Genomic DNA, 24,880 nt, shown 5'->3' with positions numbered 1-24,880 from the left:
TTCCGAGACCTTGTCTCGAAGCGGCTTCCTCGGCTCGCTGGACGGCCCAGAGTTGTGCTGTCAGGTTCGAGCTGAGCAGTGTGGTCTTCCAGCGCGTGCGGAGGCTGGCGGTGTAAGAGACGGAGGGGACGGCACTGCCTGACTTGTTTGTTTAAGTGCTTACAGTCCCATAACATGTGATTAAGTGTGGCAACCTCGCCACACGATGTGCATCTGTTTGTAGTGTACATATCTGGATACATGGCGTGCATGAGTCTGGGGTTTCTGTAAGAATCTGTTTGTAATTGTCGAAAGTGTACTCTTTGCATCCTGTCTAACCTAGCATGAGGGAATGGGTATACGCGTCTTTGCAACTTGGTAGTGTGTCGTGATGTTGTGGAACCTGGTCATACGATCCTCCCACGACCAGACGTTTGCAGTACCCCGCGGGGGCTCTTCCTCCGATGATGCTCGGTGCGTGAGGCCTCGAGCAACGTGGTGAGCCGCTTCGTTGGGAGTACTCAATGCAGTGTGTGCCGGGATCCACAGCAAATGCCTTCGTTTATCGAAGTCGGCCTCTCTTTGGTGTATGGGATGTCGCTGGAGTATGTGATACGCCTCTTGCGAGATGCGCCCATTTGCAAAATTGCGAATTGCCGTTTGCGAATCGCAGATCACGTATGTCGCTTTGGTTTGTGTGAGAATCAGTGCTATGGCCGCTTCCTCTGGAGCTTCGACATTTGCCATGTTCACGGTAACGCTCGTGAGGTGGTTGCTTCGGTGGCTAGTAAGTGCAGCCACGAAACGCTTCCTGTCTCGATAACGGGCTGCGTCGGTAAAGACCGCCTCCTTGTTGTTGGAGTAACTTTGGTTCATGCGTTGTGCCCTGGCTTTTCGTCTCCCCGTGTGGTGTTGGGGGTGCATGTTGCGAGGCAATGGGGGTACGTATAATTGCCCCTCCCCCCCCCCCCTCACGTAAGGTTCTAGTGATTTCTACTTTGATGCCGTGCTGCGTGTGGTACGTGATGCCGAGCTTTTCGAGCACGTGTCTACCCGGGCGGGTCTTGGATAGGCGCTCGAGTTGGGACACTTGTTGCGCCTCCATGAGTTCCTCGAGCATATTGTGTAAGCCTAGTTGTAAGAGCTTGGTGGTGCTGACTCCGGGCGCAAGTCCCAACGCACATTTGTACGCCTTGCGTATGAGGGCGTTGAGCTTGTTTCTTTCCGCTACCGTCCTAGCTGACTGATTAACCATTTATTGGGATTTTACGTAGCCTAGACTCAGGCCATAAGGTCAGGTGAAATTGGGCACACCAATTCAACAGTTTATTCTGTAACTGCCAATACATACAGCTACTATTGTAATGGTTTAGTATGCACTTTATTGAAAAGCAAATGGAAAGGCGAAAACCTTCCGTTCAAGCTGGTTGAACACTTAAGCCTCGGTGCGACATGGTAAGCGACATAGCCACACCCGTATTACGTACCTAATCATGCTATGTATTTCCTAGGCGGTGAGAAGACTAAATAAGCACAGACACGACGGGAAACAATGGCTTGACTTGTATTGCTCGGCGTAAAATATTGTTATCTTTCGTTGACTGATCTTAAATCTGAACAGGGGGCAATGAGATACGGAATAATCTTGATCAAGGGTTTTTTAACGTTTATTACGTGTAAAGACACAGTTTGTCGTTATAAAAATAATGACTGCAATAACCGGGTTTAACTCACGACCTCATGTGAAGCGGCGGACCATCATAGCCACTGAGCCAACGCGGGGTTCAAATTGGTCATGTACATCGTTCTATATTCGGTTTCATTACGGTTTCACAAATCCGTAGCTAATGAGCAAAGGCGTGGCATAACGTGCCGCGTGCATAATGTGTGACTTCGGACTTCTTCCTTTAATGAGAGCTTGCGAAAAGAACCGAACCCCCCCCCCCCCCCCCCCCATTCCAGGTTGTTCAATCTAATGCGGCTTACTTGAAGCCCTTCAGTGAAGCAGATCTTTGAACAATGACCAGTTACAGATGATTTTCTGCATTTACTCCCGTCGTTTACCAAGCCCTCATAATATGTGGACGGCTTGTACACGTCCCCTATGAAAAAAAAGAAAGAAGATAAATTCACCGACGATTTTGATACTCGCTAATGCGAAATTTGAGCGCAGCTCTATGCATGTTTTTTATTTCGCGACATATTGGCTGCTGGCGTGGACAATTTGCCTCGTGCGGCACGTTGTAAACGTTGCAAAGTGTGACGCGACTGCCTCACTAATCGGGAGATCGCCAGAGGCAGCGCGTGGGTGAAGCGTGGGTGCGATTCACAGCAGCTGCAGCAAACAGACCTCCCCGAAGACGCGCGCTACTATGGCGCCATCTAGTAGCCATCAAAGCCGCAAAGCCAGTCTTGCGCGGCACCACGCTTTCCTTTTTACATCTTCGCCATACCCTCCTCCTCCGCTTTCCGCCGCATGGTTCCGCGCCACCATCTTCCTCCGCTTCCCTCCGCGCGCTGTCTTCGCTATCGCCAGCTTTCATCCCACGCTGTGCTCCGCGTTCGCTCTTTCATCCTTTGCTGCGTTCGTTCGCTCAGTTACACCGACGCCGACGCGCGCCGCAGGAACGGGCACCTAAGGGCTGCGCTGTAAAACACACACACATAAAGAATTCCCAGTGTTAAACTTTCTGAACCACTACTGGGAACTTTGTTTTTGTACGTCTCAGTTGTTTGTGCTGTCCCTATTTTTCTGCCACCGAACCTCCAATCGCCCCTTACTAATCTATATTGCGGACATGTTTACTTTCCCCTTGCTATCCCTGAACCCAAGAGCTTCAAGGAGGCTAGAGGAGCCTAAAGGGACAGCTGGGCAGATATCTTCACATTCTAATAAAACATGCTCCATAGTTTCCCTAGCTTTACCGCAGCAAGCACATGCTTCTTCCTTGGAGTACCTCGCTTTATAAGTACGCGTTCTGAGACATCCTGATCTGACCGCGTTCCAAGGCAACCCGAACACTCTCGCAACCGATTTACTCTCACGTTCTTCAATCGTTCTTCAAAATAAATTTTACTCCGAGTTTACCTTACTTCAAAGCTTGCCCAGTCCATATCATCCTGCACAGCTTTATTTGTAGTCTCCCTGTGAGTGTCCAATGTGAGGTGTTCCACTGACAATTGGCTGCCATTGAGTCCTGATTGTACTCCTGACTTCAAGCAAAGAACCGCACTTCCAAATGTAAGTCCTGGAACCATTACACCTCTCCACATACCCCGGAGCACCTCGTGCCTATTGTAACCCCGTAGTGCCCTGTTTTATTATGGCCGCATTTTTTCGTTCCCTTTGCTATTATTGTTTTTTCCTTCGTTTTCATACATCTATTGCCTTCGTTTATCCATATACCAAGGTATTTGTATACTTTTACTCGAGCTTTTTCCTGGCCCTTTATTAACACTGTCTGTTCACTGTTTGCATTGAAAACCTTAAAACCTGGTGTTTTAACGATAAATTTAAGTCCTAAATTCAATTAAAGTCCCAGACGTTGCATGTCATTTCGCTTGTCAGCAAGCAACGTAATGTCGTCCGCGTAAAACAAACCTGGAAGCTGCTGCTCCACTATTGTGCCCGCCTGTTAAGGGATTAAACCCAATATTGATTCCCTCTACCGCCCTTTCCATTCTTACCATGTGCGTCATAAACAGCAGCCGGGATAAAGGGCACCCCTGTGTCAGCCTCTTGTCGATATCAACTGTCTCCTCGCTTCTCATTCGTTCCCATTCAACTGAAATGGTATTTTCAAGGTAAATCTCCCTCAAAAGCTGTATACAGTCGTTGCCTAAGCATTCTCCTTCGAGAATATCCCGCAAGATGTTGCGGTCTACGTTGTCATACGCTCCGGTATTGTCTAAAAAAACCAGATATAATGGTCTGCTTTATTCTCTGAATATTTCCATGCACTGAGCAAAACGAATAAGTTATCATCCAAATGCCTACCGATTCTGAAGGCATTCTGAAGTTCTCCCAATACACCGTTATGTTCTTCCCAATCTTCCAGTTTCAGTACAATCGCCTACATTGCTAATCTGTATATTACCGATCTAATAGTCAACGGTCTATAGGGGTAATTCATTGTGGGCACGCTAAAGATCCCCTGGTGGTCATAATTATTCCGTAATTTCCCAATACGGCGTGCCCTATATTGAAATCGTGGTTTAGAGACGTAAAATTACAGAATTAATTGAAATCAATAGCCCGCCACGAGCCGCAATAACCATGTAGACAGAAGAAAGATGATTCGGCTTGCGTGGCGCAGACTGGGAGACGTCAGAAGGCGTCAACAGCTGACGTTTCTTGTGCACGTGATATCATGCGCTCCTTAAGCGCCCAGTTTCACCTTCCTAGCGAATAAGTGAAAAACTTTCTCGTGCTGCAGGCCCCAGGAGCGCTCTATTTTTAGAAATTTGTAGCAGTATTCGCTAAAACACCCTGTATATGTCTACTGCAAAGACAAACGTGGATCAGGATGGTAATAAGGCATGGAGAAGGCGTCGGCGCGTCGGCGTTTTCGTCTTCAGCATTACAGCGGCTTGCGTATTTGCGAGTACTCATTTTTATACATTGCTATAGCATTGCATTTTTCTCTTCGATTTCAATGTATATCATTTTCTTTATTTGTTTAATTGGTCACAGATGACACAAACACGAACTTTCAGAAGGAAGTCCTATACGGTCAGAGAGTGTGCGGGGACCTACTTTTAAATTAGCTAGCTGCTCGTGCAAAACGTTTCAACCGAGTAGTTTATATTTGATCATATTACAAACTTGCATAACTTATCTAGAGCAATATGGCAATGCTTTCTTTACACATGAAGCCATGCCGCATTAAACCAATGCCTAACACCTGTTACGTTATTTAATCTGTGCGCTCCAAGAGCATATAGAGTACGTATCGCTTGCGCATGTTTTGCTAGCGCGTTACCGACAGCACAAGAAATACATGATTAATAGCGAGGACCTCGTATACCCCGGCGTTAGGCTTGTAATTCGCTGCGGCAACTATTTCTAAGAAATGTAGAAAAAGAAAGGAAGACGCCAATAAAAAGCGTCGTGGTGAAGGTGAATATGGTCTCTCCGTTGTTGCACTCTTAAATGCCTCCCATTGCATGCGCATTCGAACGAACTTAATCATGTGCAGCCATCAGCCCAATATTGATCCAGCTATAAAATTATTCTTGCTTCAGCCCATTTCAAGATTCTGTGGATGACGACGCCCCATTTTACACCAGTCCTCCGTCGAACTGCGTAACGTCTCATTCTTCTGCGATAAGCCTATCGGCTGCATCCACCGGTACAACAATATCAGTGGCGCTCAGACAAAGGGCATCTAGTACTGCCGCTATTACACGGCGTGAAGCTTTCTCATGCGGATTGAAACACCCAGTCGAACTGGTTGCTCCAACCCGCATTCGCAAAAACGTGCGATCCGAATAGCAGGAAAGACGCTCGCATCTCTGCCATGCAAAACCATATACAATATAGTTTAACCTGAGTCGCTGTTCTGTTAAAGGCTTTGTAAATATTATAATTTAGAAAGGAGAACACACACTAACAGCACTGGCCTACCACACCCGAAATTCAGAGCCCTGTCGACAATTTCCGAACAAATTACGGCAAACAAATGTTAACGTTTACTTTGGGAGCTTTGCTGAATGATTTTTTCAGACAAGGCATCGTCGATGTAGCATCCGTTTGCAACAAACTCCATGATTTCCTTGTTTGGCAGCTGGCATTATTAAATTTTGTTGCCTTATACTCTTTGTAATGCTAGTGATTTATGGATCCAGAGCGTGTGTCGTTAATCCAAATTGCACTTCTATATTGGATATATGTTAATGTTGCCTATTAACAAAATAACGTGCTTTTCGGTGACCGTTTTTAAGAAGTGCTCTATATGCGACTGAATTTCAGTAATGCATAATGTACTCTGACTACTGCAATGAGATTACGTTTATTTGTTTGTTTTTCTTTTTTCTCTTGTAATATTCAAGCGTTTGTAACGACATTTACTGTGTGATTATCATGCTCTTAGGTAAGCAGCTTGCATAGGTTATGAGTAGGCAATCCACGCCAACGTTGCACCCTGCTGTGTGCCACCCGAGCTACAAACTTCTTCAAGCCATTAATAGAAATGGTTTTTGTCTGTGCTCCTGACCTCGTGTAATGATGTTGAATAAACTGAATTGAATTGAAATAAATCTCTGCTACTTAGCAACGCAGTTGCAGTTTTTCTCTCCGTGAACATAAGGTCAGCTTGTTCGAAATACCAGACAGTTTTAGAATAGCGTTTGTCGCTTTACATAGTACGTAAAACGTAAGAACCTTTGCGGCCCTTTATGGTGCGCGTCAAGACTTTTAGTTTATCGTACGGGAACGCAAACGTAAGGAAAACGTTATAAAACAGGGCGTCGTCTGGTGTCTGGCGCCAAACGTATCCAAGCCAAGACGATCCATTAGTAACCATCCTATTGTTGGGGCCTTATGACGTAAAACTATTCCAATATGTTTTTATTCCAATATCCTGACGTCAAATTTGCGTAACCGCAGACAAAAGCATTGGGCGCTCAACGGCAGGGTTGCCTGAATAGACCAATAAAGCGCTCTCCTCGTTCCTTTTGTTTGCTTGAAAAACGAATAACATTGCCTACACTCAGCGGCTTGTCTTATCTAATTGGCTCACAAGGGGCGAGGAGCACGCTCAAGTGGAGAGGGATTCGATGGGGCCGAGCCACTGCACTGAATATCGATAACCGGATGAAGAGGGTGGTGCCGGTGACTGCGACTGGCCCGCTTTCCCTTACTTATCTTGCGGTGGCTCGTCGACAGTCGCGGCGGCATGCAACGGAAGCTTAAGAAAGACGCTAAAACGGATCCTCAGCAAAGGAGAGTTGGCAGAACGAGGTGTTACGTTTCGCCTACGACGCGCGGTTTAGCCGGCGCGGATGCAACGGACGCCGGGGCTTCGTTCAAAGCGGCAGACATTTTGGCCCGTTCGGCGCCGCCGCTACGCCTCCCCGCCAAGCGCGTCCAGGCATGTTCCGATGCCACGTGTCTTCATGTGCGTGTGTGAGTGTATGTGCATATTGGTGCCCACGCTTGTCGAAGCGCGGCAGCCGGGGAGAGGAGCTCCCAACAACTGTGAAGCGAGGGGGTCTGACAGGAGCCGACACGACGTGTGAGCCACCTTCTCCTCCCCATTGTGCCCGACAGGCGCCGACACGACGTGTGAGCCACCTTCTCCTCCCCATTGTGCCCGAACGGCGCCGGCACGACGGCTGCGCCACCTTATCCCATTGTGCCCGAGCGGCACCGTCACGTGCTCGTCTATAGAGGGGTTCCTTCTTGCCCTCAACTGCGAGAGTATAAAAGCAGCTGCCCCCGGACGCCAAAAGAGGGCTCCGATTTCTTCTGTTGAGTAAAGTGCTCTCCCGTCTCTCTACTTCGGTCAACCTGACCGCCAACTCTTTGCGATGTTAGAATAAACAAGCTGTTTTGTTGTTACCAGTCGACTCATGCTTTGCCGGGACCTTCGGATGCTTCCAGTTGTACCCCAGGCCGCCAGGCCAACGCTACCCTTGGGGCTTGCGACCCAGGTGCAACAACGGGCGTCAGCGCCGAGTTCCCAACAACTCGAGCCAGCGGTGCGATTACAACAACTGTCTGCCAGCGGTGAGATCGCGACAACGGAGGCCAGCAGCGAAGAGATGCAGTTGACTGTATGCTGAGCAGCTCAACGACCATCCGGGAGCAGTGCAACGAGCCCTGTGTGATGACTGGTTGCCTGCAGCGGAACGACTGCGCTGAATTCTTGGCTGCGAGGTTTGGTGAGTGCGGGACTTTCTTCTTCTGAGCTTTGCCAGGCTTTTGTTAGTGTCAGAAACAGAGCTGGTAATTGTGGTTGTCGTTGCTGCCGGGTTAGTTTGCGGCAAGACAATAATAGGCAGTAGAGAAAGCAGCATTCAGAGCAGCCATGGATTTGAAGTCGTTGCGCAAACCGAAATTGCTGGAGCTTGCAAGAGAGTTGGGTCTGGATGTCTCGGACAAACTCAGAAAACCAGAACTGCTAAAGGCTATTCTTGAGTTAGAGGCGGAGGATGACGAGCTGTCGGAATGCCTTGAGACTATTGAGGAGAGGTCAAAAAGACAGGAGCGCGAACTTAAAGAGCAGAAAGAAAAAGAAGAGCGCGAACACGCTTTGGAAATGAAGCGTCTCGAGGTAGAGATGGAACGCGCTCGTAATGGAAGTCAGGCACACGGTGCAGGAGAACGCGTATTGTTCAAAATGACTGACCTGATGCGGCCGTTTAAGCTTGGAGAGGACATTGGTTTGTTCCTGGTTAACTTTGAGCGAACGTGCGAGAAGCAGGGGTTCTCTCGGGAAACGTGGCCACAGCGCTTGCTCACTTTGTTACCCGGCGAGGCGGCCGACGTAGTCGCTCGCTTGGATAGAGAGGAGGCAGAGGATTTCGACAAAGTGAAATCGAGTCTGCTAAAAAAGTACAGGCTGTCAGCGGAGGCGTTCCGTCGGAAGTTTCGGGAAAGTGAGAAAGGCAAGAATGAGTCATATACAGAGTTTGCCTACAAGCTTATGTCAAACATGCAAGAGTGGCTCAAAGAAGAGAAAGCGTTCGGTGACCACGATAAAGTTCTGCAGTGTTTCGGGCTAGAACAGTTTTATAGTCGGTTACCTGAGAACGTGCGATACTGGGTCTTGGATAGGCCAGACGTTTGTACGGTGGCTAAAGCCGCTGAGCTAGCCGAGGAGTTTGTGACGCGTCGGGCTCGCGGAGCTAAGGACGGTCAAAAGGGTGAATTTGGCTCGAAGTTTGAGAGGCCGAAGTTCACGCCCATGAGAGAAAGGGGCGACACACGTAGTGCGGATGAAAGGAGACGGCGGAGACGGCGGCAAAACGAACGAAAGGAGACGGCGGCAACCGAAGCCGAACGCAGAAAACGGTTCGAGATGAGGCAAGCGCGCGTGTGTTATACGTGCCAGAAGCCGGGTCACTTTTCGGCGCAGTGTCCGGAAACAAAGACAAAAGTTGTGTTTTTGTCAATATGCAGCACTGACGAGAACATGAAGCTTCTCGAGCCTTACATGCGAGACCTCCTCGTAAACGGGAAAGAGTGCCGAGTGCTTCGCGATTCCGCAGCTACGATGGATGTAGTTCACCCCTCCTACGTAGAACCCGATATGTTCACAGGCGAGTGTGCATGGATCAAGCAAGACGTGGAAGCTCATAGCGTGTGTCTGCCGGTAGCAAAAGTGCTTATTGAAGGACCTTTCGGAGCGCTTGAGACGGAGGCGGCAGTGTCATCTATGCTGCCCCCCAGTACCCGTACCTATTTTCAAACAGGTCCGATCACCTCCTGCGCGAGAAGGGGCTTTTGTTTGGTGAGGCTAGCGTTCAGGCCTTAACCAGATCGAAGGTTCGGGAGCTCGCTGCAAAGGCGGTAGTTGCGGGGCCGACGTTATCGAACAATGAGAAAGGGTCAGAGGAGCAGCAAGCTGATATTCAGAGCACGCCCGAACTGAATAAAATTGAGCCTGTAGCGTTGAAGGCGCCAGATACTGGAGAGGAAATGCCCGATAAGGGAAAGTTAGAAGAGCTATCTGCAGATTTGCTCATCGCGCCTACGTCAGACGGACTTGATAGGTTGCTAAAAGTCAGCCGGTCGGCTTTGATAGCCGAGCAAAAAAAGGATGGCAGCCTAGAAAACGTGCGCTGCAATATCAAGGAAGGTATCGCCAAGAAAAATGCTCGCTTTGTGGAAAGAGGTGGAGTCCTGTACCGGAAGTATCTAGACCGCAGAGGAGTGGAGTTCGATCAGCTGATCGTGCCTCAGTGCTACCGTCAGGATCTGTTGCGCTTGTCGCACGGGGGTTCGTGGTCCGGACACCTAGGAGTTAAGAAAACTAAGGACCGTCTCTTGCAAGAGTACTATTGGCCAGGGTGTTTTCGGGACGCAGACCATTTCGTGAGGACATGTGACACCTGTCAGCGGGTGGGCAAACCAGGGGACAAATCGAGGGCGCCGTTGAGATTGGTACCTATCATTACGGAGCCTTTTAGACGGCTCGTTATTGATACAGTGGGACCTCTGCCGGTAACAGCCACGGGGTACAGACACATTTTGACTGTGATCTGCCCAGCGACAAAGTTCCCTGAAGCAATGCCGCTTAAAGAACTCAGCTCAGTTGAGATAGTCAATGCACTACTGTCCATATTTGCGCGAGTTGGTTTCCCTGCGGAAATCCAATCAGATCAGGGCACAGTGTTTACTAGCGCTTTGACGACAACTTTTCTCGAAAGGTGTGGGGTAAAGCTGTTACACAGCTCAGTGTACCACCCACAGTCGAATTCCGTTGAGAAGCTCCACTCCGTCATGAAGCGCGTGTTGAGAGCATTGTGTTTTGAACATCAAACTGACTGGGAGCTGTGTCTGCCTGGGGTGATGTTTGCATTACGGACCGCGCCGCATGCGGCTACGGGGTTTTCGCCAGCTGAGCTGGTGTACGGTCGCTCGCTGCGATCTCCGCTTCGCATGCTTCGAGAATCGTGGGAAGGCAGGGGCGACGACCCAGTCGTGGTGGAGTACGTGCTTAAGCTCCTCGAACGCTTAAGAAGGGCACAGGAGTTGTCAGGTGAAGCAATGGCAAAGGCCCAGCAGAGGGCCAAGGTTTATTATGATCGGACCGCCAGGGCCCGTCGTTTTGAGGTGGGCGATGAGGTCATGATATTGCGCACATCGCTAAACAACAAACTAGACGTGCAGTGGGAGGGCCCAGCACGAATTGTTCAGAAACTGTCGGACGTTAACTACGTGGTGAGTCTGCCAGGAAAGCGGAAAGCACAGCAAGTTTACCACTGTAATCTGCTCAAACCTTATAGACAAAGGGAAGCAGTGGTGTGCATGATGGTAAACGTTCCTGAAGAGCTTCCGGTCGAGCTTCCGGGACTAGGCTCAGTGACGAACAGGGAAGACACCGGTCAAGTCATTAGTGACTTAATCAGTAAAGCATCGCTGTCGCCTGAGCAGAAAACCGAACTACACCAGCTCTTACAAGAGTTTCAAGGTCTGTTCTCTGAGAGGCCTGGTAGGACTTCTGTCCTTACTCATGATATAGAACTTACCTCCCCAGAGCCAGTACGATCCAAGGCGTATCGGGTGTCACCCCGCCAGAGCGATATTATGGAGGCTGAGGTAAAGAAAATGCTACAGCTCGGTGTTATTGAGGCAGGTGAGAGTGATTATACCTCCCCTTTGATTTTAGTTGAGGTACCGGGCAAGGAACCTCGTCCTTGCGTCGACTACCGCAGGCTTAATTCCATCACTAAGGATCAAATTTATCCGATCCCTAACATCGAGGAGCGCCTTGAGAAAGTTAGTAGCGCTCAGTTTATTTCCACCCTAGATCTTGTCAGGGGTTATTGGCAGGTTCCACTTACAGAAGAGGCTAGTAGGTATGCGGCGTTCATTTCACCAATGGGAACATTCCGTCCTAAAGTGTTGAGTTTTGGTTTGAAGAACGCGCCATACTGTTTTTCAAGCCTCATGGATAAAGTGTTGCGGGGACAGCAAGAATTCGCTTTACCGTATTTACACGACGTAGCGATATTCTCCGCATCCTGGTCTGAGCATATGGCACACTTGCGGGCAGTGCTAACCCGCCTGCGCGAAGCGGGCTTGACAGTCAAGGCTCCTAAGTGCCAGTTAGCACAGGCTGAGGTTGTCTACCTCGGTCACGTGATTGGTCAGGGTCGTCGCCGCCCCTCTGAAATAAAAGTGGCCGCTGTGCGAGACTTCCCGCAACCGCGCACGAAGACCGATATTCGGTCGTTCTTAGGTGTCGCCGGCTACTATCAGAGGTACATTCCCAGGTACTCTGATATCGCGGCTCCCCTGACGGATGCTCTAAGAAAAACAGAGCCCCAAACAGTCGTCTGGGACGAGACAAAGGAAAGAGCTTTTAGCGCCCTAAAGAGTGCCCTAACAAGCCAGCCTGTGCTACGATCACCAGACTATACAAAAGGGTTCGTTGTTCAGTGCGATGCTAGTGAGCGAGGCATGGGCGTTGTACTGTGCCAACGGGAAAATGGAGAAGTAGAACACCCCGTCCTGTATGCTAGTCGTAAGCTGACCAGTCGTGAGCAGGCGTATAGCGCCACCGAGAAAGAGTGTGCATGTCTCGTGTGGGCCGTTCAGAAATTGTCATGCTATCTAGCCGGCTCGAGGTTTATCATTGAGACGGATCACTGCCCTCTCCAATGGCTGCAGACCATCTCTCCCAAAAATGGCCGCCTCCTGCGCTGGAGCCTCGCTTTGCAACAATATTCCTTTGAGGTGCGCTACAAAAAGGGGAGTCTCAACGGTAACGCCGATGGCTTAAGTCGAAGCCCCTAACGTAGGAATCAGCCTCAAAATTGTTTGTTACTGATGTTTTTCTTCCTGAGGCAGGATTTTTAACATATTGCTGTTGTTTAGTGTTTCAAAGTGATGATGTTCTTTCTAGTGCAATTTTCCAATTTGTGGACGCGTTCTGAGTGCTGCTAGACTACTGTAAGGAACTAGGCAGTGGTATAGAAGGGGAAAGAGCCTGGCAGGGCTTAGTGAGGGTTGTGCCGTGCTTGCTGACTAAGCGGTTGAGTTTCAGCGTAGTTCTAACGCTTGCCGGGAACGAGAACAAAAATGTGAACTCTCCCGAAGTCACTTTGCAGTGTCCCGTGCGAACCTGAACGAGAGAACGAGGCCTTCTCTGTGCGCTGCGCTCAAGAAACGTCGAGGGACGCCCGACTTCGGTTATGAGCATCATCGAGCGACATCCCTCCGGACAGCGGATGCAGTCCCCTGTCCATCGGGATCTCCTTCCCCCGGCGGGGCGGTCTGTTACGTTTCGCCTACGACGCGCGGTTTAGCCGGCGCGGATGCAACGGACGCCGGGGCTTCGTTCAAAGCGGCAGACATTTTGGCCCGTTCGGCGCCGCCGCTACGCCTCCCCGCCAAGCGCGTCCAGGCATGTTCCGATGCCACGTGTCTTCATGTGCGTGTGTGAGTGTATGTGCATATTGGTGCCCACGCTTGTCGAAGCGCGGCAGCCGGGGAGAGGAGCTCCCAACAACTGTGAAGCGAGGGGGTCTGACAGGAGCCGACACGACGTGTGAGCCACCTTCTCCTCCCCATTGTGCCCGAACGGCGCCGGCACGACGGCTGCGCCACCTTATCCCATTGTTCCTGAGCGGCACCGTCACGTGCTCGTCTATAGAGGGGTTCCTTCTTGCCCTCAACTGCGAGAGTATAAAAGCAGCTGCCCCCGGACGCCAAAAGAGGGCTCCGATTTCTTCTGTTGAGTAAAGTGCTCTCCCGTCTCTCTACTTCGGTCAACCTGACCGCCAACTCTTTGCGATGTTAGAATAAACAAGTTGTTTTGTTGTTACCAGTCGACTCATGCTTTGCCGGGACCTTCGGATGCTTCCAGTTGTACCCCAGGCCGCCAGGCCAACGCTACCCTTGGGGCTTGCGACCCAGGTGCAACAACGGGCGTCAGCGCCGAGTTCCCAACAACTCGTGCCAGCGGTACGATTACAACAGAGGTCGTAAACGTGCCGAAAGTGCTCGAAAGCGTTCCGGCGATCTCACAAACTGGACACGCTATGCGGTCATAACTAACGTTTCAGGTGAGTTTAGAGAAAGCGAAAGGTCATTTCAGTAGTTACTCGCGATCAACGCAAGTGAGAGCGTAGCGATCAAGAGAATTCACGCTGAAGCGGGAGCCATGGGCACCACCATGTTCGACAACGCTATTTCTTGGCGTCCGTTAATACTATGAACATTAAACTCACCAAATTGCGTACGTTATCATATCGCACGTAAACCACAGAGACCCAGTAACGTTCAGAGCATGCGCAGTGAGGACGACGCTATTTCTTTACGTACGTAATGCGTTTACGTTTGGTTGCAAACGCTATTCTAAAACTTGTCTACTAAGTGTGTACACATAGAGGGACGTAGACTGCACGCCCACAGCGCCAGTCCTTATGCAAATTAAACAACAGAACTTTACGGGGCAGTGAAAAACCGAAAAGGGAAGACAACTTTTCACGGTCTCTGTATTACGCTAAAAATTGCGCACGGAAAGCCGACAGGAAGATATACCGCTTCACGCGAGTGCTGATTACTGATATACAGTGGCAGGTTACATATCGCTGCCTGCACCGTTTGGCAAGTGAAGAGACTTTACACTAAGTGGTGAGAAAAATCGGAGCCCCCTACTGTCTTGCAGCGTAGCTCCTGCCGTAGTCTCGGTGAGGCCGTAGCCCTGGAGCACGGGACAGTCAAGGCAATTGGTGAGGAACTCCTGCGTGTCATCGGACAACGGAGCCGAGCCGCACACTATGGCCTTCAGCTGACCACCGAGGATGCACTTGGTGTTCCGGAACACGATTCTGCAGCCACGCGAGCCAATTGTCTATTGTGGTCAACGCTATTTTACGTCAACTCGCTGCCAATAGTTTGCTGAAAGTCCCAAATTAAACTAAGGTAAAGGACACAGGGTAATTCAAACAATAAATTTAACGATGGCTTCATATATTCTGTTCTTCCGAGGCACATTTCGATGGTCGCGTCTCGTGCTACTTGACTTCAAAACATCAGCTGAACATGCAAGCAAGCAACGCGCACGCATCGCAGGATTAACCTAATAAAAATTTTGCGCTCATGTTTAGGATTGGAGGAGCGCATAAAATAGAAATAATCACTCAGGTTATATTACATGGCTATTGTTTTTCCGTTCAGATATTTCATATTAACAAATCGTTTACCTAAGCCTGTATTTACACTTACGTACAAAACAGAGGCACCAAAAACGGTACAACACTTTACTGGTGGCACTAAACATCTTTTTCTGAACATAGACCCTGTGCCTTTCTTTTTTAATGTTGAAAAAAACCTAAACTAGCGACGGAAGTTCTTGGGAGAACTTTATAGGCGGTGTTAACCTATCAATTACTTTATAGACAACGGGAGACTGTCCGCATAATGTCAATATTTCTCCATTTCGTTGAATGGGTCCATGTAATTTATTATATAAGGTGGCGTGTACGTGTGGCAACAAGTACAGGGTATATGCGTTTGGAGTTAGATTTAAAGGTGCTGTTACAACCGAGAAATCTCGTTCAGTGTTGGGCATATTTTAGCTGCAATGTTTTTCAAGCAGCCCACTGCGTTATCCCAGCAGCAATGGCGTTGTGCTCTTGAGGCCGTGGGCTGCATCCTAGCCGCGGCGGTCGCCATACGATGGGTGCGAAATGCAAAAAAAAAAACTAATCTACTTAGATTTAGGTGCACGGTAAAGAACCCCAGGTGGCACAAATTAACGTGGAGTCGCCCGCTACGGCGTGCCTCATAACCCGGTCGTGATTAGGGTGCATCAAAGCTCAGCATTTCTTTCGCAAGCTGAGTAGATGTCGGCCGTTTGCTTCACAGAACATATATATTTGAACACCTGCAGTACTTCATATTCGACACGCGTATTCCCACATTTCTTCATATTCCAACGTATTCATGAAGCGATCCACTTACTTGACGGGTTTTTGCTTTGTTTTCACACAAACCCAAACAAAACCTCGGGCTGGTGCCGGAATCGTACACCCTGTCAATTATAGCTGATAGCACATGAACGTGTGTGTCTCCAGTACGTCAAAATATTAAGGGTTAACCGCGTTTAAAAAATATCAAATATATCTTCGTCAGAAATGTGTACAAGTTTCATAAATAATTTATACAGCTCAGTATATACAGCTGAGTGCATTTGTTTATTGCTCAAGCGAGCAGTCTCTTAACAACCGTCCTGTCACGATTTCTTGATGTTCATTCACGGAAGGACCAGCAGTGGGCGAGCAAGGGAAGCCTCAGCCTAGGGTCTTTAGCCTGGAGTCAATGTTTCGACAAGGAGACATGTCTCCGCTAGGCCACGAAGGCAAGTTATTCAAGGACGGTTGAATGACAATACCACTGTTTCTTTCTTAAGATTACGAATCGATCCAGCTGCGTGAGACAGTGAGAGTTATACTAGCGTCCTTCCATACTTTCCTTCTGGTCCCGATACTTCCCCGAAAGTATCATATATAGGGGCAGAAGGTGGCACCAGAGGCATTGGAGTAAATAGAAGAGGGACAATCTGCCGCGTCAGATGGCCGAGCTGCGTGATGTGCATATCTTTCACGAGGAAACGCGCCTCACCAACATTTATTTCAGCATGTTTGCGAAGTTAACATGCAATGGGAATTTTTGGCGAAATAATTTAACGCGCAATGCGCTTGTGCTTAAATTATACACGGCACCGTTGCATGATTGACGTTTAGTTCGCTTAGTTTGTTATTGCTTATGAAATTAGGTCTAGTTGAAAGTCTTATGAAATTAGGCAGTTAATTAGTAAGTTTAGCCTTTTAATAAGTACATTTATTGAGGTTAGTTACGCACCCTTGTAACTTGATAAACGCACAGGAACATTGCAAATGTTAGGCATTGTCGCTATCACAAAGCATGCTGTCACTGCACAGAGATAGTTGTACATTGCAAGAAGTGAAATACGAGCGGCTACAAGCAGCAACGCAGACCTTTTACGCGTAATCACATGAATGTGCGAAGTGAAATTTCTGTGCAGCCGGTTTCTAACGGTGGAGCAAGTCCCAAGTGTACCTTCAGAATTACGTATTAGGTCGCTGTTACAAATGCAGGTGAACCTGGAATTGAAACAACGCATTGTAGCTGTTATGAAATTGTTCGTGCTTAAATAATTGTACACGGTACAAAAAAGTGGGCGGTGATGTGCACGTTGGGCCGACAATATCCGCACGCCGATAACGGCAGTCGGCCTTTGCGCAAAAGCGGGCGTACGACGCACAGAACGCCGCCTGTGGCGTCCGTCGGGCGCCTTCTCCGTTGCTCTTCCACGTGCGCCAGTGCGTCCACTCTGGGCGCTACACGAAGGGCTCTCGTAGCGTTGCGCAGAGTGTACCACGGACCCTTTGTCTGCCTGGTTAAATGGTGCATGTATTCTAATTACTGGGCATGCGCATTATAACAAGCATTCCTTATTCCAGAGTTACAATTAAAAGAGTGACCCGGTTTCCAAAATGGCAGACCGATAGTCGGCAGCCTTTTACCAGCAGATTTATCGAGCGAGCATAAGTGAGCTCTTCGCTGCTTGTAAACAGGAGTATGCTTTCCCAATGATCATAGTATACTAGGAGAATGCCAGCAAACTTGAAAGTAGAAAAAATTGAGAGCCAGACATAGTGAAAGCGACAGGAAGGTGGCTGGACTAACAACTGAACTTCATTCATGAAAACGAGTCTTAGCTTTCATTTCATGAAATGTGGTAGAGACGGCATAGGACAAACCGGTCGCTGTGTGAATGATCGGATGCGTGCGCATGCGAATCTAATACCCGCAGGCACAGGAGGTAATCTCCCGCTGCATTGTAAGGAGTGCGGTTGTAATCCCATCTTCCGTGACGTTTCAATTTTGGGGAAAGCTAAGACTCAGCAGGAAAGAGAGTTGATTGAAGCCTGTCGGATCTATAAACTTGGCCCCTAAGGAGTGCGGTTGTAATCCCATCTTCAGTGACGTTTCAATTTTGGGGAAAGCTAAGACTCAGCAGGAAAGAGAGTTGGTTGAAGCCTATCGCATCTATAAGCTTGGCCCCGAGAAATGTGTAATCGCGCCATCTGTGTTCCTTACTAAGAAAGAGCTTTTATTTCTTGATCAGTGTAGACGTGTATAGATAAGGTGTTGACCGTGTTTTTGTTATGTTGTGCCTTACGCATGCTCAGTACGGACTTGGGGGACGTAGTTTTCATGAATGAAGTTCAGTTGTTAGTCCAGCCACCTTCCTGTCTATTTGTCTATGTCTGCCTCTCGATTTTTTCTACTTTCAAGTTTGCTGGCATTCTCCTAGTATAACCATGTACCAACTAGCCCAACAAGCCACTCTCATGAGATCATAGTATCCGGTGTTATTGAAGGCAGTCCAGGTGTGAAGGGAAACTCGCGAGATAACGCAACATAATGAAATACACAGCCCTATCCTCCCAGTTTCCTTGAAACCATTCGCCTAGATATTGTGTACTGCATGGGGGCTGAACTGTGTGCTCTTCGAGCATGTAATCATGTCATGGGTAGCAAATGCGCGGCGCCAGTCGTGTCTGTGCATGCGGCAAACATTTCGCACTGAGTACTTCACTTGAAGTCATCTGCAACGGCAACCCGCTGTGGCCGCTCAGTGGCTATGGTGTTGGGCTGCTGAACACGAGGTCACGGTATCGAATCCCGGCTACAGCGGCCGCATTTTGATGGGGGCGAAATGCGAAAACACCCATGTACTTAGATTTAGGTGCACGTTAAAGAACCCCAGGTGGTTCAAATTTCCGGAGTCCTACACTACGGCGTGCCTCATAATCAGAAGGAGGTTTCAGCAGGTAAAGCCCCATAATGTAATCTTTTAATTAATTTGGGGCCCTATAACGTAAAACTACTACAATATATTTCTATTCCAATCTCCTGACGTCAAATTTGCGTAACCGCTGACGCAAGCATCGAGCGGTGACACAGAGCGTTGCCTCAACAGCCCTATCAAACGCTCTCTTAGTTTATAGGAGGTCACTTTTCTTTGCCTTCAAAACGAATAACATTGCCTATATTGAGCGGTTTTTCATTTGTAATTGGCTGCTAGGAGGCGAGGAGCACGCTCAATACATTGTTGCGCCAAAAAAGGAAAATAAAGACTTGAGAAGGAAGAGTACGAAAAGAGAGAAGGAAGAGTACGAAAAGACAGCGCTCAATCTGTCTTTTCGTACTCTTCCTTCTCAAGTCTTTATTTTCATTTTTTGGCGCAACAATGTATTCTTCAGATCCCAACCAACTCGCCCAGCAACAAGTTCTACTCGAGCACGCTCAAGTAGAGCAGGTTTCGATGGGGCCGAGCCAGCGCACTGGAAATAGATAACCGAATGAAGAGGGTGGTGCCGGCGTCTGCGATTGGTCCGCTTTCCCTAACTTAGCCTGCGGTGGCTTGTCTAAAATCGCGGCGGCGTGCAACGGAAGGTTAAGAATGCCGCTGGAACGAATCCTCAGCAAGGAAGAGTTGGCAGAGCGAGGTTGTAAACGTACCGAAAGTGCTCGAACACGTTACACGGCCACGCAAAAAGGTTTATTATACGCAAATAAACCCATGTTCTCCGACAGGTGCGAGTAGCCAGTGCCTGAGTGATCGGCAGCAGCCATCTTTTATTCCTTTCGGAACGGGGCAGCCTACGGTTATTCAGAAGAAAATTCAATTTTGTTCGCATATTAATGTATCTTTAACGCGTACCCGTCACTTTGACACGATGAATTTTCGCGGTTTCGTGACGTCGCATGACAGGCAGGTGAAGTGGGTGTGGCCCGAAAACTTTTTACAAATAGCCGAGGGCTAATATCGAAAAGGCGGCGAATGAGAAATAACTGTTTTTCTTTGTACGATCTGACAATGCAGAATCAGTGTGTACACGTCATATCAGACGGGGAGCTATAGCGGTTTTCGTGACGTCGCGTGACAAAGAGTCGAAGTGGGGGTGGTCCAAAAAAGTTTTTGACCAATCGCGGATGGATGATTGCAGAAATGGAATAGAAAAGTTTGGAATAGCTTTACGTTATAGCGCCCCTGCAACTGCAGCGTTAGCGCCATGGTGTCTGCGGCAGGTGCGTGACTTCCAATCTGCTTTTTTATTATTTTTCCTGTATACTACGCAAAGCCCTTTGCACGAATGATTGTGTAAGTGTCGCCTAAAGAACGAACCCGGCAAAAGGCGGTGCGTGCGTTGCAACTGGTGGAAAACAGGAATCCTTATTGAACTGGCGTGAGACATTGCGCCCTTATTTTCGTGCATTCCCCTGCGCCACCAATCGCTACTTCACCTGGCAATGATGACTGCACCTCACTGAACGTGTTGAGTGCAAATAAAAGATGTTTGTGCAGTACCTTTCTGGTGGATTGACGTGAGCTTGTTTTCCACCAAACAGAAATGGCGCGCGCGAGCTCACATATAGAGTCTTATTTACAAACCATGAAACTAACGACAGCAAAACGTGCGTTTGTATGCTTCGTTCCAAAAAGCAGACACACGGTTGGCCGCAGTTGAGCCCTGCCCTGAAGCATGCAGCAGCAGCGGCTGCAAGTTAGCCCCTGCGGCCTTCATGTTTACTGCGTAATTGGCGAGCGCATCAGTCACTTCGTGAAGCCGCCACTGCGGCATCCAGCGTACCGGTTCAGAATGGGCGTGGTGAAGCCTTTCTTCCTCCAGTAAGATTTGTAGGGCAGAGCGAAGGCGAATATCCCCTGAGCGATGCAGCCCTTTTGAGACACAGCCTGCTCAATGGACTTGCGGATTCGATTCAGCAGCAGCTGCGAAAAAAGCGGTAGTCACCACGGCATGCATCGTTCTAGTGAAGCGGCAGAGGAACAACAAATACGTTTGTGCACCACGCATTAATGGGCATTATACTATAACCAATTTGCTTGCGCGAAATCGCATGCCTATAAGGGCATCTGTCTCTTCCCCTCAAATATATATTTTACAGCCATCAGCCATAGTCATCGACACGATAAGGTAAAACCTAACTCACTCATTTCCAGCCTTATTTCATTTCACCATCGGCAAATCCTTAATATCAGTGGGGAGAGAGCGCCTATCTGTAGAAGTGCCCTTCTTGTTCTTACTTTATCTACACTCCTCATTCGTTGCCAAGTAAGTTCTATGGTGCTGTCCTTATAGACTTGTACTGGAAGCACGGTTCCACAATTGACACACTCATAAACTTGTCTTCGTCTGCACGCGCCGCAGTGTCAACATTGTATCCCCAGCGAATAATGAATATAAACCTCATAGGTCATGCTTTATCCTCCTAGAGAGACCAGAAGCGATAACATAAGGTCGTAGCAGCCATTTTTTTTCTCATCACTCACTGCAAGGGCTGCAGACGAAAGAAAATTTGCCGTACTGCCAAGTGGTATATTCAACTAATATGTAGCCCATAAAATGCGATCTTGCAGCAAAATTTGAGCAAAACTAAACAACGATAAGTGCAAAACAATGCTTTTAAAGAAAAAACGCATTTCAAAGTACACTACCTCGAAATTCAAAATTCACCTTCCACCACAGCCCTTTGATTTCTCAATTCGAGGCCGTCACCCCCCTCTCGATTTAAATGCTCCAATTTCTCAGCTCTATCCAGCGCATACCTGTACTTGTACCTGCGGCAAGTTTGCTTCTTAAGCTTTCCGCGATCTTCGCTATCTGCGTAGCAGCTCTGCCCCCTTTCTCCTGATCAAACTATGCAAACCACCTGCCACAACTATGAGGTTTTGCTCTTGCTTGTTTTTCACAAGCTGCTTCATGGCTTAATCCATTACCGAGCCCACCACTCCCGGTAGAGTTTCGACTTTCACTCGCACGTCTCCCTAAACCCTTTGCTGCGCGTGTTTAACTCTACAACTACTGTCATGATGTCTTACCTTCTCATCCCCAAGCTTCTCGTGTACCTCCGGCTCCCAACACATGTCCATGCCTTCATATTTTTCCTGACCTTTCTGGCCTACTGTATCTTCGTAGCTTGCTGGCGAGGTTTTCTTTTTCTCCCAATCTGGGTTCGATTTCTCCTCGTCATCTTTGGTTTTCAAATGGGGCTGGGCCGTCGTCTTCCCACGCCCTTAAGCTTCACTTGGACGCACTTCTGCGCCATGCTCAGGCTCCTCGAACCAGGCGCCGTAGATAATAATAAAAAGTCACAGTTTCGCCGGAAAGGCGAAGCATTGATTTCGATAGCAAATTAGCAGCCGTATTGGCCGTATCAACTTGTAAACATTCGCTTGCTAACTAAATTAACAAGTATGGTATCAGCGCGCACAGCAAACACGAACACATTACACTCGATGACCGCGGACCCTCGCTGTCAAAACCTTGGCGTGAGAAAATGCGGCAGCAGCAGCAAGTGAAGTGATATTCGTGCTCTCTATCGCTTCAACGCAAAATAAGCTCCAAGGACACACAGCACGCACAAAATTACGAACTGCCGATGCACGTAGACTGTGCCTCCAACGCATCCCGCTCTCAAGATACGGTCGCAAGACCACGTGTAGCCGCCACATGCACAGCTACAGCCGGAGAAGAACACCGTCCCTCTCCCTCCCCTCCCCCCTATGCCTCGTAAACGTTGCGTGCCTCGCACGCGACAGAAGGCGGCGCGCTTCCTCTCCGATTTCATTCCTATCGCGCGGGCAAGGTTGAGCCGCGACTGTCAGCTCCCCTCGCACGCTCTCACTCGCACATACAGCGTAAGGCGCGCGGCGGCGGTGTTATCGCCCTTGTCCTCTATACGGAACCTCACGACGACGACGACACCGACGCCAGTAATGTGCTTGGACTGTCCATATAATTGTTATCGCAATAAAATTGCGTCTGTTTGCTGGCCTGAATAAGTCGCCTAGCCGTTTATTGCCTATCCCACGACGCGTCCTTTAGGTATAGGACCTCACTTCGGTTCCTATAATTTGTAGACTTTTTATTACACACAACGGCAGCCTTTGTGAGCTTCGTTTGCGCTGTTTTCAGCCTTCTCTAGTTTCCACTGCTATTTCTCCGGCGGTTCGATGCATTCAACTAGCTTAGCTCACTCAACAGCAAATTCCTCTAGTTTCGCTTTCATCTCACGTTGCCTACAGCAGTGCCCTACTTCCCCTCCGCTCTCATCCTTGTTTTCTCCCATGTTGACATCTGCGCCGCCCTCAGCAGACCTAATTTTTTAGCCATTGTTGCCTTATTTTGTGCAATAATTTCTAGAAGCTTGCTTTAAACAACAACAATAAAAAAACTGAAGAAACGCAGGCATAACAGTCAACGGATCCATTGGGTTGCGCCCCCTTTGCCAATGTAGTACATAAGCATTAAAAGAGAAACAAAATGTTCTCTCGGTGCTTGATTCTAGGTTCGCGCGTCGGCTTGAAAATTGCAGCTTTGTACATAAGGCATTTTGAGCAATTTCTGGAAACAGCTAGTCCAAAACAAACTCGACAAGAAAGAATTTACATTACGAGCGAAAGCTCCGAAGTTGCTGCAATCTGCGAAATTTTCGTAATTGAGCATAGTTCAAATTCGGCGTATAACCACGGCCGTGCGATGAAAATGTATATGTGGATGTGGTATCAGCAAGACCCATGCATAGAATGCATGTTATACCACTTATATCATGCTTAGAATGCATGCTTATACCGCACCCACGTCCCACGCAAGGCCAGGCCTATATACCACACCAACACTCACGCAAAGCCATTGAATTCCTTGCCGTCTTCTGAGCATATTATATAGGATCCTTTGCAAGAGTGATGAGCCATATAATAAGTTCGAGATTTCATGCATACGCTGTTTCAGTTCAGGTGCATCGGGCGATTTTAGCATTTCGATGATTGTGAAATGCAGTTTCAACAATTTTGGGCTAAATGGAATATCCGCATGCACGAAAGAAAAATCAACAGTAATTTCGCTAATTACCTAAAGAGGCCCATTTGACGGTACACGCTCGCTTTACGGCACATGTTGTAAGTGCTAAATTGAAGCCTCGGAGTAGTACCGTAGGACTGTAGCACCACTTTCGAGATATCCGCCTCGAATATCCTCTATGAAATGGCGATGCGTTCCAGTTGAAATCTTCCCAAACTGAGGCAGGCTTTTGGGAAACTTAACTAAAACGCCGATATATTTCGTAGCAGATTTTAAGGTCGCATATCAAGAAAGTGCTGCTAGTCTGAGGATTTCTGCTAAGCAGACATAATTTTACTTATGCTCTGCGCAGGAAAAATGTTCTCATTCAAACGCGCAATGAGAACATGTGCCACAAAGTAAATAAAAATAGTAAAATTTAGAGGCTACAGTTTCTTTCGTGAGCATGTGATCCTAACAAACGATATAAGAACACCTGGGGCCCTATAACGTAAAACTATTCCAATACATTTCTATTCCAATCTCCTGACGTCAAATTTGCGTAACTGCCGACTCAAGCATTGGGTGGTCACCCGCAGGGTTGTCTCAACAGACCACTCAAACGCTCTCCTGGTTTATAGGAGGTCACTTTGGTTTGCTTGAAAAACGAATAACATTGCCTACACTGAGCGGCTTGTCTTATCTAATTGGCTGACACGAGGCGAGGAGCATACACAAATGGAGAGGGATTCGATGGGGCCGAGCCACTGCACTGAAAATCGATAACCAGATGAAGAGGGTGGTGCCGGCGTCTGTGATTGCTCCGCTTTCCCTTACTTAGCTTACGGTAGCTCGTCGACAATCGCGGCGGCATGCAACAGCAGCTTAAGAATGACGCTAAAACTGATCCTCAGCAAAGAAGAGTTGGCAGAACGAGGTCGTAAACGTGCCGAAAGTGCTCGAGAACGTTACACGGCCACGCAAGAAGTTTTATTACACGCAAATAAACCCATGCTCTCCGGCAGGTGCGAGTAGCGAGTGCCTGAGCGATCGGTGGCAGCCATCTTTTATTCCTTTCGGAACGGGGCAGCCTGCGGCTATTCAGAAGAAAATTCAGGTTTGTTCGGCATATTGATGCATCTTTAACGCGTACATGTCACTTTGACGCGGTGAGTTCTTGCGGTTTTGTGACGTCGCATGACACGCAGGTGAAGGGGGTTCAGCCCGAGAACTTTTGACCAATGGCCGAGGGCTAATGGCGAAAAGGGGTCGAATCAGAAATAACTATCTTCATTTTGTTCGGTCAAGTCATGCATAATCAGTGTGT

The 24,880-nt window shown here is 48.4% G+C and overlaps 1 protein-coding gene across 1 annotated transcript in view; it reads right to left on the bottom strand.

Moving 5' to 3' along the window:
* LOC142587767 (fatty acid CoA ligase Acsl3-like) overlaps positions 1–24,880 on the bottom strand; it is a 130,250-nt gene that overhangs the window by 59,490 nt on the left and 45,880 nt on the right. Inside the window, exons 9-10 of the mRNA XM_075699049.1 lie at positions 20,344–20,483; positions 14,312–14,484 (exon numbers count right to left, since the gene is read on the bottom strand). Of these exons, the coding sequence (XP_075555164.1) occupies positions 14,312–14,484; positions 20,344–20,483 (313 nt within the window). The remainder of the gene's footprint in view (positions 1–14,311; positions 14,485–20,343; positions 20,484–24,880) is intronic.

This window comes from Dermacentor variabilis, chromosome 1 (assembly GCF_050947875.1).
Source record: "Dermacentor variabilis isolate Ectoservices chromosome 1, ASM5094787v1, whole genome shotgun sequence".
Classification (NCBI taxonomy): Eukaryota; Metazoa; Arthropoda; class Arachnida; order Ixodida; family Ixodidae; genus Dermacentor; species Dermacentor variabilis.
The sequence above is the reverse complement of the archived record's forward strand: the minus strand, read 5'-3'. Positions and strand labels throughout refer to the sequence as shown.